This window comes from Glycine soja, chromosome 10 (genome assembly GCF_004193775.1).
Source record: "Glycine soja cultivar W05 chromosome 10, ASM419377v2, whole genome shotgun sequence".
Taxonomy (NCBI): domain Eukaryota; kingdom Viridiplantae; phylum Streptophyta; class Magnoliopsida; order Fabales; family Fabaceae; genus Glycine; species Glycine soja.
The window spans coordinates 17,337,868-17,357,023 of NC_041011.1; the positions used below are offsets into that span (position 1 = coordinate 17,337,868).

At 37.3% G+C, this 19,156-nt stretch overlaps 1 protein-coding gene across 2 annotated transcripts; it reads left to right on the forward strand.

Moving 5' to 3' along the window:
* The first annotated feature begins 897 nt into the window (after positions 1–897).
* Positions 898–16,705, forward strand: LOC114371114. 2 transcript variants are annotated; one of them, XR_003658012.1, is made up of 16 exons: positions 898–1,473; positions 1,960–2,386; positions 2,517–2,610; positions 5,694–5,880; positions 5,971–6,226; positions 12,179–12,394; positions 12,495–12,581; positions 12,673–12,807; positions 13,213–13,326; positions 13,437–13,684; positions 13,818–13,898; positions 14,170–14,401; positions 15,126–15,224; positions 15,368–15,553; positions 16,225–16,505; positions 16,588–16,705. XR_003658012.1 is itself a non-coding variant. In XM_028328533.1 (15 exons), exons 2-15 carry the CDS (start codon positions 2,033–2,035, stop codon positions 16,321–16,323), a joined length of 2,388 nt encoding a protein of 795 aa, XP_028184334.1. In that variant the 5' UTR covers positions 898–1,473; positions 1,960–2,032; the 3' UTR covers positions 16,324–16,705. The 2 variants fall into 2 exon arrangements, 1 of the variants encoding a protein (XP_028184334.1); XM_028328533.1 differs by having other exon boundaries at positions 16,225–16,705.
* Positions 16,706–19,156: the final 2,451 nt, after the last annotated feature.

A 19,156-nucleotide genomic window follows, 5' to 3' on the forward strand; every position in this document is an offset into this window, starting at 1 on the left:
TTAAATGAATTTCAATGATATTTGAATTAGTACATTTAATAATTAATTGTTTTTATTTACTTCATTCGTTTTAAAATAAGTGTCGTTTTATTTTATATTAAAAATCTAATAGATAAATAAAAGATTTGAAAAATTAACATGATATTTATTTTGATAAATTTTTCTTTTAAATGCAGCACTTAATTTTTGAAAAGAGGAAAATATTATATTTATTAATTTGATATTTTTTATAGAAAAAACACCATATTTACAACAGCATAGAAATAACGGAGGTTATTAAAAAAAAAGAAAGTTAATTTGTAAAATTAACTAAAACTATTTATAACATAAAATTATTTTTCTTTGATGGAACACTACACCGTAGCTTGGTTAAAGAACCGTGCATATAATTAAACCAAAAACCAATAATTATTCCTATTAAAAAATTATGAAATTGACAATAGTGCCCAAAGGCTAGGGATGAAAATGAATAAGTCTAACCTAACTTTATTAGACTTGAGCTCGGTTTCAGTCGAATACACAAGGCTTGAGGTTGACTCATTATCTGTCATATACTCTTTTTTAATGGCTCGGCTTACATAAAATTTGACTTGTCCTACAAGCCTATTTAAAAGTCTGCTTAAAGATATTCTTAACCAATTAATTGTTTTAAAACCTAGTGAAATACCAACGTAATAATAGTTATTATTAATATCATTATTATTACTTAAACAAGTTCGGCTCAAGTTCGGCTTGTTAAGCTTAACAAGTTTTTTATAGTTTGGTTTTAGTCTTTTTATATAAAAAACTTTTTAAAAAACTTGAATTCGACCTTTGTAATAAAAAGCCAAATCGAACTAAGCCTTAAATTAGTTGAGCCAAAGACCTTAACAAACTGCTCGATTCATTCCCATATCTAGTCAAGGGGGTCTTCAACTGCAGAAATACAAAGGCATTGCACCAAAATAGCCTGTGTTAGTCTGTGCTCATTTGTTCCCGTTACGAAAATAAACTTTACTGCCAGAAGCGGAATATGCTCTTTTCACAACATTAACGTGAAAATCAGTTACATTGGGACCTGATTCATCTTCCGAGAAAGAGAACTTTGGCGGCTTCTGAGAAGAAAGTAAAAAACCCACAAGATTCCATTCCACCCCTTCAATCTTAATTATCAATTTCTTTACATGTGAAACCAAAACCGAGAATGTTACATTCGGAGGAACGAACCAACGAGTTAGTGGTCCCATGTTCATAATAGAAGTGTTGACAACGTGGGTTTAGATAGCTGCTGGAAAACAGAAAAAAAAAAGTACAAAAAATTAAAAACAAAGAATCAATTTTGGCATTCCCGTTGACCCTTTGGCGATTTGGGGTAGCTGGCCCTTTAAAGGAGCCACCTTGTCAATTCTATTGTTGAATTGGGCAACCTTGGTTCTTGCCCATGTTGAATCTCAGCATGGGGTTCTGTGTTTTGGAGATTCAGATCCGAGAAAGGTGAGTCAACGCTCTATTGATGTCAGAATACTAATGTAGGGTCATGTAATTGCTGCCTTTGTTTATTGAACTCACTTGGGATTCTTCAGATTTTGTTTTGAAAATTCAAATGGGTTTGAAGTTTTCATTAGGAATAGTAAATTGCAGCCACTGTTTTCTTCCCTTCACGTCATAAAGAAAAAAAGGCTTTCTTTGTTTTAGGCCTAATTGAGCTTTATAATGGTATGTTGTGATGGTAGCCTTTGTTTATTGATCTCACTTGTGATTCTCCAGTTTTTGTGTTGAAAATCCAAATGGGTTTGCATTAGCAGTAGTAAATTGCTGCCACTATTTTCTTCTCTTCATTTCATAAAGAGAAAAAAAAAAAAAGCTTTTTTAGTTTTAAGCCTAGTTGAGCTTTGTAATGGTATATGGCTATGTGTTTTTGATGTATGCAAATGGGATTTGTCATTGTGAGGAATAGTGATTTTATGGTTGCTATTTCAGGTTATGATGTCAAGGCAGCCTGGTGAATCGGAAGAGTTTGAGTTTGATTCGTAGTGTTGCATTGCAGTTTAGTATGGCGAGGGACTTGTTAGATTTGTTCTCCATGAACAAATGGAGGTGTTCTTGGTCTCTTGCGGCAACAATTGCTTCTGTTGTGGCATTGGTTTCTGTAGTCCATTTGTTCTTGTTCCCTTTGACACCCACTTTCAATTATTTTAAGATAGCCCAGGACTCGTGCTTCCCAACTAATGCATCGGCAGAATTTCCAAGCAACCATGACCAGGAAAGGCCTGCAGTTGATTTTAAGCATCAGTTTCCGGCTGACTTACATGGAGCATTTGTTTATCATGGTGTACCGTGGAAGGCTGAAATTGGCCAGTGGCTTGCTGGTTGTGATTCTGTTATTAAGGATGTAAACATCACTGAGGTGACAAGTGATACTCTAACTTTTATTTCTGTCTTTCTGTTTACATTATTGTCTTCTTTTTGAGTTGTTAATTAGGTTTCATCTTATGAAAAGTAACTTTTGCCCCTTAATAAATATTGTTGATTAGCAGATAATAGGTGGCATTAACTGCAAAAATGACTGCAGTGGCCAGGGGATTTGTAATCGACAATTGGGACAATGTCGATGTTTTCATGGTTATTCTGGTTAGTTTTCTTGCCTCCTTTTATTTTATTGACCTAATACATAAATACATAATGCTTAATGAGAATTGAGAAGCGACTATTGTAGGATTAACTCATTTTGACAATATTGTAGTTTTAGCTTTCTCATATAATTTATTATCTCTCTTAATATAGCTGTGATCAGACACTGATATTCACCCACATTCTTTGGTGACTGGTAAATCACACACAATCATTGCCTCAAGGACCTACTGAGTATTTTTTAACCTGAATGTTCCTGAAGTCATAATTCTCAAATGAAGAGGTGTTGTTACTAGTTAGATATAGAGGTTTATACAAAATGTTTTAGAGTTAGTTAAGCATATAAATCCAAGATATATCTCTGGGAACATTTATTTTACCAGCTAATGGCTGATGTGTTATATTTTTGTCAGGGGAATATACTAGCCTAGTATATATATGTAATTCCCTTGTACATTGTTACTCAGAAAAATAATATTCACCTTTACTAATATTTCAAGTTGTTATCAGAGCTCTTAAACTTGAGGGCTCTGCTTCCATGTCTAAACCCTAGCTGCTTTCATTGTGGCACCTTTCCCTTGCCCTCCTTCATTCTGGAGGACCTTTGGCTCCTTCATTGTTCCTCTGCTAGCTTGTTTGCTACCGTTCAGACTGACAAACCTGCCGTTGGGAGTGCCCACTTCTGGATGGCTAGATCCCAACAGCTCATTGGTGGAGGAGCATGTGTAGTTTATACACAGCCTTCCCAATGTCTTTTCGTGCTTCTGGTCACACTACTCTGCTTGTCGGCCTTACTCAGCCTCTTTTGGTGGGTGGTTTCCCTAGCTAATAGTTACCAGGTATGCAATTCTTTCTAGTATGGAGTACAAGCATGGGTGTGTGGTACGCTACCTTACTAAGTATGTGATACATGAGGGTATACTTACCACTTGTATCTACTACCCGAGAGACATTTGTATCTGCTAGTACCAATCCTACTCTAGAGGCAATTGTAATTGCTGCAATGTGTATCTAAATGACAGAAACCCGACCTAGTCCAACAATCCCAATCGTCTGAACTAGAGTATTCATTGGAGAAAAATATTGGTAGCCTTGAGTCTTCAGTAATTCTCCTTCAGAATTCAGATGATTGCCTTTATAGTTCTGATTACTTACCCATTAACTTGAGTTCCACTAAACACATTTCTTTGTAGTGCCAGAGTTTCCTATCAGCTATTGATTCTATTAGGATTTCCACATTATTACACAAAGCCTTAAAGGATGGGAGCTGGCTCAAACCATGCATGAGGATATGAGAGCATTGGAGAAAAGAAAGACCTGAAAGCTTGTTGAGAAGCTAAAGGACAATAAAACAGTGGGGTGTAGATGTGTATGGGTCGGCACTGTGAAATACCAATTATGGTACTTTGGATCAGCACAAGGAAGGACTGGTTGTAAATGAATATACTCAGACATATGGGTTTGATTATGAAGAGACTTTTGCCCTAGTAGCAAATATGAATACAGTTAGAATCATCCTTTCTTCACCTCTCGCTTTGGTTTGGAAATTATGTCAACTTGATGTAAAAAGTTCCCAAGGAGAATTGGGGAAGATGTATATGGAGATCCTGCCTGGATATGGTTTTGATAATGGAGGGAACAAAGTGTGCAAATTGAGGAAGGTTTTGGATGGACTCAAACTGTCTCCCTATGTTTGGTTTGGGAGATTCACTCAAGCCATGCTATACTTGGGGTATTGACAGAGTCAAGGTGACTATATCCTTCTCATAAAGCATTCACAGGGTAGTAAACTAACGCTAGTTTTAGTCATGTGAAAAATATGATTATTGCAGGTGATGATGATGCTTAAAAGAAAATTCTGAAGAAGTCAGCAGCACAATTTGAGATGAATGATCTTGGCAAGCTGAAATATTTCCTTGGGGTTGAGGTTGGTTACTAGAAATAGGGCATCTTCATATCAGCGGAAATAAGTTCTGGACCTCCTCAAGGAAATAGGTAAGTTGGGATGCAAAGCCGCCAGAACTCTCATAGATCAGAATCATTGGATTGGGAATGAATTAGGAAGTCCATCGGTAGATTAAGTTCAATATCAGAGGCTTGTTTGAAAGCTTATTCTTTTCGCCCACACCCGATCACACATAGTTTATGCAGTTAGTGTGGTTAGCCAATCTATGCATGATCCATGAGAGACTTTTGCAAGCTATAACTAGGATTCTTCATTATTTGAAGAGTAGTCTAGGAAAGTGATTACTATTTAAGAGAGAGGGCCAGCTAGCATTGGAGGTGTATACAGATGTGGATTATGTCAGATCAATTGTTGATAGGAGATCCACCTCAGGATAATTCATTTTCTCAGGTGATAACTTGGAGGAGCAATAAACAAAATGTGGTTGCAAGGTTAAGTCTCAAGGCCCAAGGGGTTTCTGAATTACTCTGGATGAAGGTCATTCTGGAAGATCTCAAAATAATGTATGGAGCCCCTATGAGAATTCTATGTGACAACAAATCCACCATTAATATTTCTCATAATCCAGTCCTATATGATAGAACAAAAGACATAGAGATAGACTGACACTTTATTAAGAAGAAATTGGACAGTGGCGTTATAGCAGCAATGTGTGTCCATTCTTGGAGTCAAAAAACTAACAGATATATTAGCTTAGGACTTTCCACGGAGTGCTTCCATTATTTGTATATCATGTGGACAGAATATTTCCATGTAATTTTGATTTTGTTTTATTTTTTGTAACTGTAATTATGGTAGCAAGATTATTCCCTATAAATACTAGGTTAGAAACTTAGAACTAGTATATATATGTAATTCCCCTGTATACTTTTAATCAGAAAAATAATATTCACCTTTTCTACTATGTCAATCTCTTACTAGTTACTTCTAGGTTCTAACTATTTTTTTTGCTATAGGCATTTTTAACATTCTCTGATATGCTTAAAACAAAACAAAGAAGAAAATTACATAATGTGCTGCTACCATTTCCTGAATATGTTTCATTATTGCAAAAGGCATATTTAATTTATTAGTTGGTCTGAACTCTGAACAATCATGCTAATTTCTGAGGTGACAGGGGATGGATGCACTAAAAACTTGCAATTGGAATGCAACTTCCTAGGATCACCAGATCAACCATTTGGGAGATGGGTTGTCTCAATTTGCCCAGCCAACTGTGACAAGACAAGAGCAATGTGCTTCTGTGGAGAAGGCGCAAAATATCCAAATCGACCATTAGCAGAGACATGTGGGTTTCAATTTGAGTATGTAAAATCTGTTACCTAGCATTGAGTTTCATTGGCAAACTTTGTCAATGTGTATTATTCAAGTCTCACTCCTTTCATCTGTTTCAGTCCACCTTCCGAACCTGATGGTCCCAGAATAGTGAATTGGACAAAAATTGACCAAGATGTCTTCACAACCAATCGTAGCATACCAGGTTGGTGTAACGTGGACCCAGCTGAAGCATATGCTGGCAAGGCGAAAGTTAAAGAAGAATGTGACTGCAAATATGATGGTCTTGCGGGCCGATTTTGTGAAGTTCCTGTGGAATCTGTTTGCATTAATCAATGCTCTGGGCATGGCCACTGTCGTGGTGGATTTTGTCAGGTGATTCTTATGTTTGTTATTGTGACAACCGGATATGTTGTCTTACTTGTATACTGGAAGAAAAACTTTGCCTTTGCCAATCATCTATTATATTCATTTTCTAGTTGTAGGGGTTGATAGTGGCAAATAAATTACTACTAAGACATATATGATAAAGAAAATTATTTTAAAACATTTAGGCCCATAATAAAAAGTCTTATTCCTAGAAAAGTGATAGGCTAGGGTAGAGAGAAAAGATACCTTCGAGCAGTATCAGCTCCAGAAAATAAGAGAGAAAGGATAAGTTTATTAATTTTCTGCTGCTGTCATTATTACAACCTAGGAATATAAAGAGTTCTCTATTGTCCTAGCCTATGGGATCAATTGACGCATGTGCCCTGATCCATAAAAGATGGTAACAAACTAGCTAGAAGTCAAGGATTACAGCAGATATCAGCAGATATTTCATTACTCTAAAGTTGTTGTGATTCCCACATAATCACGTGCCCAAGATGGTGCTTTCCTCTTCCTTTGTGGTCTTGGGCTTTTGCTTCTTGTCACTTGATCAGGCCCAACATTAGTTTCTATCAGCACCTCCGTATCACTGCCTTCCCCATCAAATTCGACCTTGTCCTCAAGGTTGCAGTGAGGATAAGATTTCAGCAATTCCGTCCAGTTTTCCCAAGTGTCCTCAGCTGGTGAGAGGCCTTCCCAACGCACTAGAACCTGCCTGATCGTGCCCTTAACTGTCTGCAATTTGCGAGTGTCCAGAATTTGTGTTGGTTGTAATGGAACCAAGGTCCCTGTAACAGCGTCATCCAACAGAGGTACTTGCGACGGTGGCTGCCCAAAAAACTGCTTGAGTTTTGAAACATGGAAAACGGGGTGAATACGGGCTTCTGGAGGCAGCAAGAGTTCATAAGCAACAGTACCAATACGTTTGACAATTTGATAAGGACCAAAGAAACGTTTGGTGAACTTGGAGTAGCGGGCACCACGCACACTATTCTGCCTATAAGGTTGCAAACGCAGCCATACCCAAGTGCCTACATCGAATTCTTTGTCCATCCTGCCATTGTTGGCGTGTGATCGCATTCGGGACTGGGCCTTTTGCAGGTTAAGTTTGATCACAGCTAACATCTGATGGCGTTGGGCTAGTGTTTCATCTAGTGTGGCAACCGCAGTGGACCCTGAGACATAGGAGCGCATGTTGGGAGGTGGTCTTCCATAAAGAGCCTCAAATGGTGTCATCTTGATAGCAGATTGATAGGAGGAATTATACCAATGTTCAGCCAAAGGAAGCATGGAAACCCACAGTTTGGGAGTATCACTCACAAAACAGCGAAGGAAAGTTTGTAAAATTCTGTTGGTCACTTCTGTTTGTCCATCGGACTGTGGATGATATGCACTAGAGAAACATAGTGTAGTTCCATTGAGCTTGAACAATTCCTGCCAAAAACGGCTGACAAAAACCCGGTCTCGGTCGCTCACAATAGTCTTGGGCATTCCATGGAGTCGATAGATCTCAGACATGAACACCGGAGCTAAGGAAACTGCTGAATAGTGAGCGGGGAGAGCAATAAAGTGAGCATACTTAGTCAACCGGTCTATTACCACCCAGATAGTAGACTTCCCATGTGAAGGAGGAAGCTTAGTAATGAAGTCCATGGCAATATCCTCCCAAACTTGAGAAGGGATAGGCAGCGGATTCAACAAGCCATAAGGTCGATGGGTGGAGTACTTTTGTTGTTGGCATATGGAACACTCCTGCACCCATCTTTTCACATCTTTCGCCATGTTGGGTCATGAGAAGGCAGCGGTTAAACGAGCTAAGGTCCCCTTCACACCGGAATGACCTCCCACTGGGCTGGTGTGAAACTCCTGCAAGAGTTGCGTTCTGAATTGAGTTTCGCTTGGGATGAACAAACGCCCTTTGTAGAACCACAGACCCTGATGAAGCTTAAAAGGTGAATCTGGCTTCAGAGATGTAAACTTGCGAGTGAGCTGTTGACCAACCGGATCAGAAGCATAAAAAATCCGGAGTTGCTCTAACATCAAAGGTTGAGCTTCAGAAACTGCCTGAATGTAAGTCAAGGACGGCACATCTACACGAGATAGAGCATCTGCGACCAAGTTGGTCTTTCCCGGGGTGTATACAATCTCATAGTCAAAACCCAATAGCTTAGTTAACCACCTATGTTGTGCCGGCGTCTGAATCGTCTGCGTTATCAATTCCTTTAAACTGCGATGATCCGTATAAATGAAAAAATGCCTTCCCAAGAGATAATGTCGCCACTTTTTGACTGCAGCCGTAACAGCAAACATTTCCCTCTCATAAGCAGATGCAGCCCGCATTTTGGGACATAACTTGCGACTGAAAAAAGCAATGGGATGGGATTGCTGAGATAAAACTGCTCCAACAGCAGAATTTGACGCGTCGGTAGTAACCTCAAATGTTTGATCAAAGTTCGGAATTCCCAAAACCGGCAAGGTAGTCATAGCCGTCTTAAGAGCTTGAAAAGCTTCTAGCGCACGCTCATTCCAGCAGAAAGCATTAGTTTTGAGCAAGGAAGTTAATGGTTCAGCTATCGAGGCATAATGGCGGACGAAGCGACGATAGAACCCGGTTAAACCCAAAAATCCGCGAAGGGCAGTGAGGTTGTGAGGAGGGGGCCAAGACTGAACCACCTTCAGCTTCTCTGGGTCAGCAGCTACTCCCTCCTGAGAGATAATATGGCCTAAATATGCAACAGTAGGCACAGCAAACTCGCACTTGGAAAGCTTCGCAAACAATTGATGCTGGTCTAATAGCTCTAAAACCTGCTGTAGGTGCTGAATATGAGTGTCCCATGATGGACTGTAGATCAAGATGTCATCAAAAAATACTAGCACGAATTTTCGCAAAAATGCGCGAAAAACCTCATTCATCGTCGCCTGGAATGTTGAAGGTGCATTGGATAACCCAAATGGCATCACTAGGAACTCAAAATGCCCATCAACAGTGCGGAAAGCAGTCTTGAAACAGTCCTCCGGTGCCACTCTAATCTGGTGATATCCGGAACGTAAATCAAGCTTGGAGAAAATCTTGGCTCCATAGAGTTCATCCAAGAGCTCGTCAATGGTGGGAATAGGAAAACGATCTTTCACCGTGATGTTGTTAAGGGCGCGGTAATCAACACAAAAACGCCATGTTCCATCCTTTTTGCGTACCAACAAAACCGGTGATGAAAAAGGGCTAGTGCTAGGGCGTATAACCCCTTCTGCCAGCATATCTCGGATCATCGAAGTCATGATTTCCTTTTGGAATTGAGGGTACCGATATGGTCGAACGTTGACTGGTTTGGCTTGGGGTAGGAGGTGTATATGGTGGTTGAGTGGTCTGTTGGGGGGTAAGCCTTGAGGACTAGAGAAAACTGATGCAAATTTAGTGAGGATGGGGGCAATTTCTGGATGTGGGGAAATTTTAATGGGAGGTGAGTCAATTTGGGAAAAAGATATGGTGTGGGCGGAGGAAATGGCATCAGTAAACACAAAGCGGCAGTACTGGGAGAATGTGGCCAAGGATGGTTGAGTGGAAGTGTTACCGGTGAGGGTGATAGGGGTGTTGTTATAAGTGAACTGGATGGATGGAATGGTGTAATCGGACAGAAAGGAGCCAAGAGTTTGCAGCCACTGCACCCCCAAAACCAAATCTGCGCCATGAATTGGTATGATGAAGAAAGGTATGTGAAACATTTGCTTAGCGAGGTTCACTGGCACCTCAGCACAGAATCCGCTACAAGTGATCGAATCGCCGTTACCCACCACAACTGAGAATGGCTTGATAGCTACCATAGGCAAACCGAGGAATTCCGCTACTCTGGGCTGCATAATGTTGTGCGAGCTGCCCGAATCAATCAGGACTGTAACTTCAAGTTCACCGACACGTCCTTGAACGCGAAGAGTGCGTGGTGATGGAGGTCCCACCAGTGCTGCTTGAGACAGTTGAAAATGCTCGGCGGCGGCCGGAGAGGATGAATCCGGAGAGGACGGCGGTGACATGGGTGCTGGTGACAGCAAGGGACATGATTCCACCATCTGATGCTCAGTATCACTTGTCGGAGAGCCCACCACTTCATCGATGTCGTCCATGAGCATAATCAGAAATTGTTTCTTTGTACAACGATGTCCAACATGAAACTTCTCATCACAGTTGAAACAGAGCCCTTTAGAGCGGCGCTCGTTTTGTTCCGCCGGCGTGAGGCGACGAATCGGAACGGTCGGAGGCGGTCCTAACAGAGAGGGTTGTGGGTTGTTTGGAGGGAATGGTGGTTTGGTTGGCCGTGAGGCTGGGTATTTTGTGGCTAGGTTTTTGGTTTCAATCAGTTTAGCTAAATCGATTGCTTGGGTCAGGGAGGATGGTTTGAGTATGCTGAGTTCATGGTGGATATCCTTTCGAAGGCCCGAAAGAAAACAGTTGAGAAGGGAGGTGGGTGAGAGACCGGTGACTCGGTTGGAGAGGGATTCAAATTGTTGTTGGTATTCAAGCACAGATCCGGTTTGTTGAAGCTTATACAAAGAAGCTTCATGGTTGGCAAAGGAAGAGGGACCAAAACGTACCTCAAGGGCGTGGAGAAATTCCGACCAAGTTGTGAGTAAATGGTTGGAATGGAGCCATTTGAACCAACTAAGAGCAGGACCTTGAAGGAAGAAGGGAATGAGAATGAGGCGGCGGGGGGGTGGTGTGTCCGTTAGGTCAAAATAGTGTTCAGCCTTGAAGATCCAGTCAAGAGGATCTTTCCCATCAAAGGAAGATAGGGTTATTTTGGGTAATTTGATGGTTGATTGTGGCGGGTCGGTTCGAACCGGAGAGGATGAATGGGCTGCAGATTGGGAAGAAATTTGTTCACGTATGAGAAGGGGTAATTGTGTGGTGAGAAAATTTTGGAAATCTGTTTGTTGTTTGGTGACCGCCTCAAGACACAATTGCATTTCTCGAAACTGGGCACTGACCTCATCGGCAGATTTGTCAGGTTTATCAGTGCGGGGGGCCATCATCCACAGTGAAAGCACCAATGATAGGCTAGGGTAGAGAGAAAAGATACCTTCGAGCAGTATCAGCTCCAGAAAATAAGAGAGAAAGGATAAGTTTATTAATTTTCTGCTGCTGTCATTATTACAACCTAGGAATATAAAGAGTCCTCTATTGTCCTAGCCTATGGGATCAATTGACTCATGTGCCCTGATCCATAAAAGATGGTAACAAACTAGCTAGAAGTCAAGGATTACAGCAGATATCAGCAGATATTTCATTACTCTAAAGTTGTTGTGATTCCCACATAATCACGTGCCCAAGATGGTGCTTTCCTCTTCCTTTGTGGTCTTGGGCTTTTGCTTCTTGTCACTTGATCAGGCCCAATATTAGTTTCTATCAGCACCTCCGTATCAAAAAGTTGCTCTAGCTATGTTTATTTCGAAACCAAATAACTTGAAGTTGGAGGAAGATAAACCTATAAGGAAAGAGATAAAGAATACAGAGGAATGAAAGATCAATTAAGGATTAAAAAATCATGAACAAAATAGCACAGGTTCACAACTTTGGAAACCTTTTGTACAGATGCTATTTCAATTTCTGAAAAAATTCTGTTTCTGTTTACTAGTGTTGAGAGTCTGAACTCGGTAGAACTAGGAAGCCTATAATGTGAAGCTGTTTGATGCTGAGTAACAATTAATGAATGAACTCTCTTTCAAATACTAAATGCAAGTTATTACCTGTCCAAAACAGTGTCTAGTTTCATTCCTGTAAATGACATTGATAAGTTTCTCAAGGGTAACAACAATAAGATAAAATGAACCTATGACCTTCTGTGCTGTATAAATTCTATCTGTTTCCATTCGTTGTATGTAGATAAACTAAATGTTGTGTATTTATAGTGTGAGAATGCTTACTTCCATCCAATGTCAGTAAATAAGGTGGATATAGTGTATTTTCAGTGCGACAATGGCTGGTATGGAGTAGATTGCAGCATGCCATCTGTTATTTCTTCTATTAAAGAGTGGCCTAGTTGGCTTCGTCCTGCTCGGATTCATATTGCTGACGATACTCATGCCAATGAAAAAATGATTAATCTCAATGCTGTGGTTGCAAAGAAAAGGCCTCTTGTATATGTTTATGATTTGCCCCCAGAGTTCAACAGCTTGCTGCTTGAGGTCAGGATATTCTGAATGTCACTCTTGGTTAAATCCTAAGAGAAAAATTTTGATTTTTTTTCTTCTATTTTGTTATCTTATTCTATTTTGGTTATTGTAGGGACGCCATTATAAGTTAGAGTGTGTAAATAGAATTTATGATGACAATAATATAACAGTTTGGACAGATCAATTGTATGGTGCCCAGGTATTTGATGACTTTTATACAGGAGAATTTCGTTTGATCAAATTTAGCATTTATAACAATATATTTATCATGTGCTGCTGCTTGTCTGCAGATAGCACTTTATGAGAGTTTGTTAGCTAGTCCTCATCGAACACTAAATGGTGAAGAGGCAGATTTTTTCTTTGTTCCTGTTCTTGATTCATGTATCATAACTCGTGCTGATGATGCTCCTCACTTGAGTATGCAGGTATATTTTACTTACTGTTATTTTTACCAGAATATATTTGTAGAATATCTATTGCTGCATGTGACCTGCATATAAAGGCTGACTGCATTAGTGTTTCAGCCTATGCATGTTAGTAGTGCTTCCAGATCATTCTGAGTTACAATATCTGTGATTAATTGGATGACATGGCAGTCAACACTGACATCTATGTCATGATGTGCATGGATTTTCCTTCCATCAACTTTCTTGAATAGTCATAATTTCAAAATGGGAAAGACAATTGCATGTAATGCTGTTTTTTCCCTTTTCGCATGGAAGGATAGAAATATCTTCAGTTATCTATTACTTGTGTGTGTGTGTGTGTGTCATTCCATGTTTACACTGTTAGTTTTCTCTTTTCCTTACATTTTGTTTTATAACATTCAGGAGCATATGGGATTGAGGAGCTCTCTCACTTTGGAATATTATAAGAATGCATATACTCACATTGTTGAGCAATATCCTTATTGGAGTCACTCATCAGGAAGGGACCACATCTGGGTAATGAGAATTGTTTATCTTACGTTGAAGACTTTTTAACGAAGTAACTTTTACTTTATTTGCTTGTGAGAAGCATGTGCTAATTATTTCACTTCTATTTCTGAAGGCAGTCTTTTTCATGGGATGAAGGTGCTTGCTATGCTCCTAAGGAGATATGGAACAGCATGATGCTAGTTCACTGGGGAAACACAAACACAAAGCATAACCATTCAACCACAGCCTATTGGGCAGACAACTGGGATAAAATCTCTTCCGACAGAAGAGGAATTCATCCATGTTTTGACCCTGACAAAGATCTCGTGCTTCCCGCTTGGAAAGTTCCTGATGCTTATGTGTTGACTTCAAAACTTTGGGCTCGGTAAATATTTGTCCAAAAATTATTTTTTTCCTTAGTCATTTGCTTTGTTTTTCCGGTCATGCTTGAATCTTTTATTCTATTAATTTAAGTTCTTGAAAGCAAACAATGCAACCATGTTATAATTTGTTTTGAGGTCTCATGAGAAGCGGAAGACACTGTTCTACTTCAATGGGAATTTAGGACCTGCGTACCCTCATGGAAGACCTGAAGATACGTAAGTTAACTAGAAAACTATTTTGGAATTTGTAAAAGGAAGCTGTAGTATGGGATATATTGTGTGTTTAAAGCATGCTCACATTTTCCCTAATTAGTTACCTTTTACATCCTGTTGCCTAATGTTATTTATTTATGAAATTAAATAATTTCTCACACTCTTGTTAGCAAACATTGTTGAATATATTGTTTGTCACTTGAAGTTACTTCAGGTTTAGGTATTATTAAATGTTATAGAAGATCTGGTTTTAAGTTTGTGGGAAGTGCTGCAGGTATAGCATGGGTATCAGACAGAAGCTGGCAGAAGAGTTTGGGTCAAGCCCTAACAAGGATGGAAAACTTGGGAAACAGCATGCCAAAGACGTCATTGTGACACCGGAGCGTTCTGAAGACTATCACATGGATCTAGCAAGCTCTGTTTTCTGTGGAGTGTTTCCTGGGGATGGATGGAGTGGTCGCATGGAGGACAGTATATTGCAAGGATGCATTCCTGTGGTCATTCAGGTAGTAATTTAAGCTCTTTTTCATTTGATATTTGCCCCCAACAGAATAAATTAAAAAATGGGTTTGTACAAATCTTATCATTAATATCAAGTTGCCAGCTAGGTTTTTGATCTAGTGCCCTGGCTTTGTCACTGCCAAGGAGGTTTAAGTCACTTGGTTAGCTGACAAATCCTATACATTTGAATTCAACAAACAAATGGATGTTAACAGAATGGTGATTCATAATGTCATTAATGTGTATTGGAATTTTTTGTGGTTCATCTTCAGAATTTTTTTTCACTTTAAATCTCACGAGTACTTTAGAAATGATTCGCAGCTATTGATTAGTGATGAAAGTAGCTTATTTATTTAAGTTTCTTCCATTTTCATGTTAATAGTCTTTTACACCCTCCGAACAGAAATATAAACAAAAAAAACTAATTCACACCCATTAAAAGGTACCCTTTACATTTAGTTACATAGGACAAAAAAAGGTTGTTGGAAATAAAACTCTAATTAAATGAAGAGGTATTTTAGAGATGGTATCATTAAATAGGAGAGTTAGTTAAAATTTGCTTATATTTTAGTACATCACAGAATTTTTTTGCTTATATTTTAGTACATCACAATTTTTTTTGCTTATATTTCAGTCTGGAGGTAGTATATGTTGTAATTGATGAAATCAATGAAATTATCAATGATGTTAACTGTATTCCTTTTGCCTCTTTGTTTCCTTGTTATTTAGGATGGGATTTTCCTGCCATATGAGAATGTGCTCAACTATGACAGCTTTGCTGTTCGAATACCTGAAGCGGAAATTCCGAACTTGATAAAGACCCTTCGGGTATTTATTTTCCCCCCTTTTTTCTATAATTTGTTTTGGGTTATTGCATAATTTATCATACAATTTAATTCAAGATACTTTACATAAAGTTGTCATCCTAGGCAACATTGGTTGAGTGGTTGCTAATCCACTTTTTCTTGCAGGGATTCAATGACACAGAAATTGAATTCAAGCTGGCAAATGTTCAGAAAATATGGCAAAGATTCTTGTATCGTGATTCTGTTTTGCTTGAAGCTGAAAGGCAGAAAACTGCTATTGGACATGTTGATGATTGGGCAGTTGAATTCTTAAAGCTGACAGAGGATGATGCCTTTGCCACTTTAATACAGGTACTTTTATTCTTTTTGCCAAACTATTTTTGAATGGATTTTAAACTTTGGCGAGTTAGCAACTAGGTGTTATGATACTTGAACCCTGACAACATATATATATATATATAGACACGCATACTGGATGCAAGAAAAAAAATTTGCATTGATTGCAAAGAATGTTGATTAAGTGCTCCACTCCACAGGCGCCCCCCCCTCAAATTTATTATTATATTGAAACAACTAATCTGAAGTCAGTTAACAGAACCTTTTTAATTATGCTTTTGAATAGCTTCACTCAAGATTAAGTTTTTTAATCTAATGCTAGTTCTCACCAAGATCATTATGCACACAATGTCTTGGCTTGAAAGGAGTTGGGGGGGGGGGGGGGGGGGATTAGAAATCCTTTTTGATTTCATAAAAATGATTAATGTCCAATTTCTAATACCATTATGATTTATGATACTGTAGGACAAGATAGATAATTTCTTAATGATATAATCATGCTGTTTGATTTCATGGCAAGTAATTTCAAATTGGATAAACTATGACTTGTACATACTGTGGATCATGATGTTTTATCATCAACATTATATGCAAAGTGGAAAATAAATATTCTACATTGCAATTCATGTATGTATTTGTCTATATATATTTTACCTTTTTACTAAATAGTTTTTATGTTATACAAGATTTTGCATTACAAATTACATAATGACCGTTGGAGGAAACAAGTTCGCCACAACAAACAGTTTGGATTACCTCACCAGTGTCTGGTAAGCACCAGCTGAGGAGCATGGTTAATGTGAAGACTATAAAAGACCCAGTTACTCTCATAGGAGTAGGGGGAAAGGATAACCTTTCTGCTACATTTTAGGAGTCAAGATGAAAAACATTATGTATGAGTCATTTGTAAAAGGTCAAGTTCCTTGTAAATGTTACCATCTCCAATGCAGTAAATCATTCAACCAAGGTGGACATAAAACATTCTTTTTCCCTTCTCACATAAATGTGTGCATGAAAGATGCATTTTACAGTTTTTTTTTTTTTTGCAGAGCTTTATTCTCTCAGGCTTCCAGGATGTGGAATTGTAAAATTATGTCATTCACAAGAGATTTTAATGGTGAAAAAACTAAGAAAAAAAATGATTACATATTTATTTTACTTGTTCCATTTTCGTTCCCTAGATATATTTTTTTTTTGGTATACTGTTCCCTAGATATTATTAGGTAGACATTTCAGATCTTTGAATTGGTTGACAAGGTGGTGTTAGACTGCACTTAGTAATTATTGATAAATAAGTGATGTTGATACTGATTACATATTTATAGAATGTTTTGGTTTTGACACCTTAACTAATTATAGCTATTAGTAATAAATAAGTGATATTAATACTAAATTTTGAAATAGAATTCATTTAAGATAGAACAATGGAGAAGACATAAGTACCTTTTGTCAAGTAGAAATTTGAGATGCTAGAGAAAGTTGGAGAACGGATGGCATGGGTACCAAGAAGAGCACCTCAGGAGTGAGATTAACGCAAACAACACTTGAATCAATACAATTAACTCAAACAAACTAAGCTTGATACCTCAATGTTGATATTTAGTGGCTGAATTTGTATCTAACTATTAATTTAGTTCTTGATACTAAGGAAAATTCAAATAAATTCCTGAAATTTTGTTTAGGGTTTCATTCAAATTTCTGAAATTAATTCATTTATACTAATATAAAAATCATCCCATCATAGTCACCTGTCATGCCCACATGCTATATAGGCTCGCTATGTTTTTTGGGAGTTGCTATTAGTCCTTACTATCCCTCAAAATTTTAAAATTAATCATTCTCGAAATGTACTACGGAATCATGATTATTCTATAATAAGGATATTTTTGTGTTTTTTTTTGTGATTTTTTATTAATTATAAATGTAAGTTATCTTTTTAAAGTAATCAAATTAATTGTGATATAACTTATCATTTTTAATAGTACTCAATATCATTTTTAATTGAAATTAAATTAATTGGATAGAAGTTATCATTTATAAAGATAATCAAATTAATTATTATAAGAATTATCTTTATTAATAATAAACAAATCAATTTATGATATTATTTTGATTACAATTAAAAAGGATAATTTATGTCATCATTAATTTAAATTTAAATAAAAAGATAATTTAGGTAACAATTAATTTGATTACTGTTAAAAAAGGTAATGTATGTCGTCATTAATATAATTTGTATCAAAATTAATTCAAGTAAAAAAGATAACTTAATTTTGTAATTAACTTTTTGTGAAAAAACACCCAACGGATCTCGTTGTATAAAAAGGGGATGCAAAAAAATTACACAACAAAAATGAGTTTTCGCTTTAGATTTTGTATGCGAAAACACGTTTCCATTGTGTAATTTTTTCGCACCCTTTTTTATACAACGAAAACTTGTTTCCATTGTTATATCTAGGGCAAAAAAATATACAACGGAATCATGGTTCCATTGTATATATCACGATTCCATCATAATAAGGGGTGTGAAAGTTGTATAACAACAAAATTATGATTCGATTGTGCATTTTATTCAACCGAGTCATGATTCTATGAAAAGGGAAATTCTGGAACAAAAAATAATTCAACTCCTTGGTAGGCCAAGAGCAATTTGAAGGGGGCCAATAGTAACTCCTTTTTTTCATTAGATTCTCCCTTTTTCTCTCTCATGCATTGTACATGGCACAAACCCATTGCTTGTTTTTTTTTATTTTGGTTCCTACCTCTAGAAACTTGAGTGATAATAGTAACATAAGTTTAGAACGAAAATAAGAAAAAAAGGGTTAATTTCAGAGACTTAAATCAAACTGCAAAAGTTTCAGAAATTTATTTGAATTTCTTTTTTTAATTTAAGAGACTAAAATATCGAGATCTAGCTAATTCATGAACTAAATTAGTGATTTACTAATTTCTTTATCAACTAGATGGACCTTCGAAGTAAATTTCTGCCAGAATTTTTTTTTGAAATATCCTTACTTTGATAGAGGGCGAGCCCTGGTGCAGCGGTAAAGTTGTGTCTTGGTGACTTGTTGGTGATGGGTTCGAATCCGGAAACAGTCTCTTTGCACTGCGTACAACATCCCTCCCCCATACCTTCGCATAACGAAGAACCTCTGGGCAATGGGGTACGTAGTTTTTTTATCCTTACTTTGATAATTTGGCTAAGACCTATTATTGGGAAGAATAAATTAATTAAATATTTGAATGCATTACTAATTGATTATGTTTCTTTCAGGTCTTATCAAAACTTATTATGATTAACTAAGATAAGCTCAATGATTTTTTTGAACATATCAAAAAAGTTGATTTCAACGTATTAAAAATTATTTTAAGTTATGAGAGAAATTTATTTTATGTTTTTATAAGTAGAAAAACTTATCTAAATAGAGCCTAAATATGTTAAAATCCCAGTCTTAAATAGGCTATTGGGTCTATCCAGGTACGTATATTATTGTTTGAAACAAATATATAATCTTAAAACATATAGTAAAAATTATTATTATTATTATTAGTATTATTAATATTAAATTAGTTGACTTATCTGTACCCAAAAAAAAAATAGTTGACTTATTTAATCTT

Coding starts and splice junctions, on each gene's coding strand:
- LOC114371114 (XM_028328533.1), top strand. CDS start 2,033: ATGGCGAGGGACTTGTTAGATTTGTTCTCCATGAACAAATGGAGGTGT. Junction 5,881..5,970: donor ACATGTGGGTTTCAATTTGA/GTATGTAAAATC, acceptor CATCTGTTTCAG/TCCACCTTCCGAACCTGATG. Junction 13,899..14,169: donor CATGGAAGACCTGAAGATAC/GTAAGTTAACTA, acceptor GAAGTGCTGCAG/GTATAGCATGGGTATCAGAC.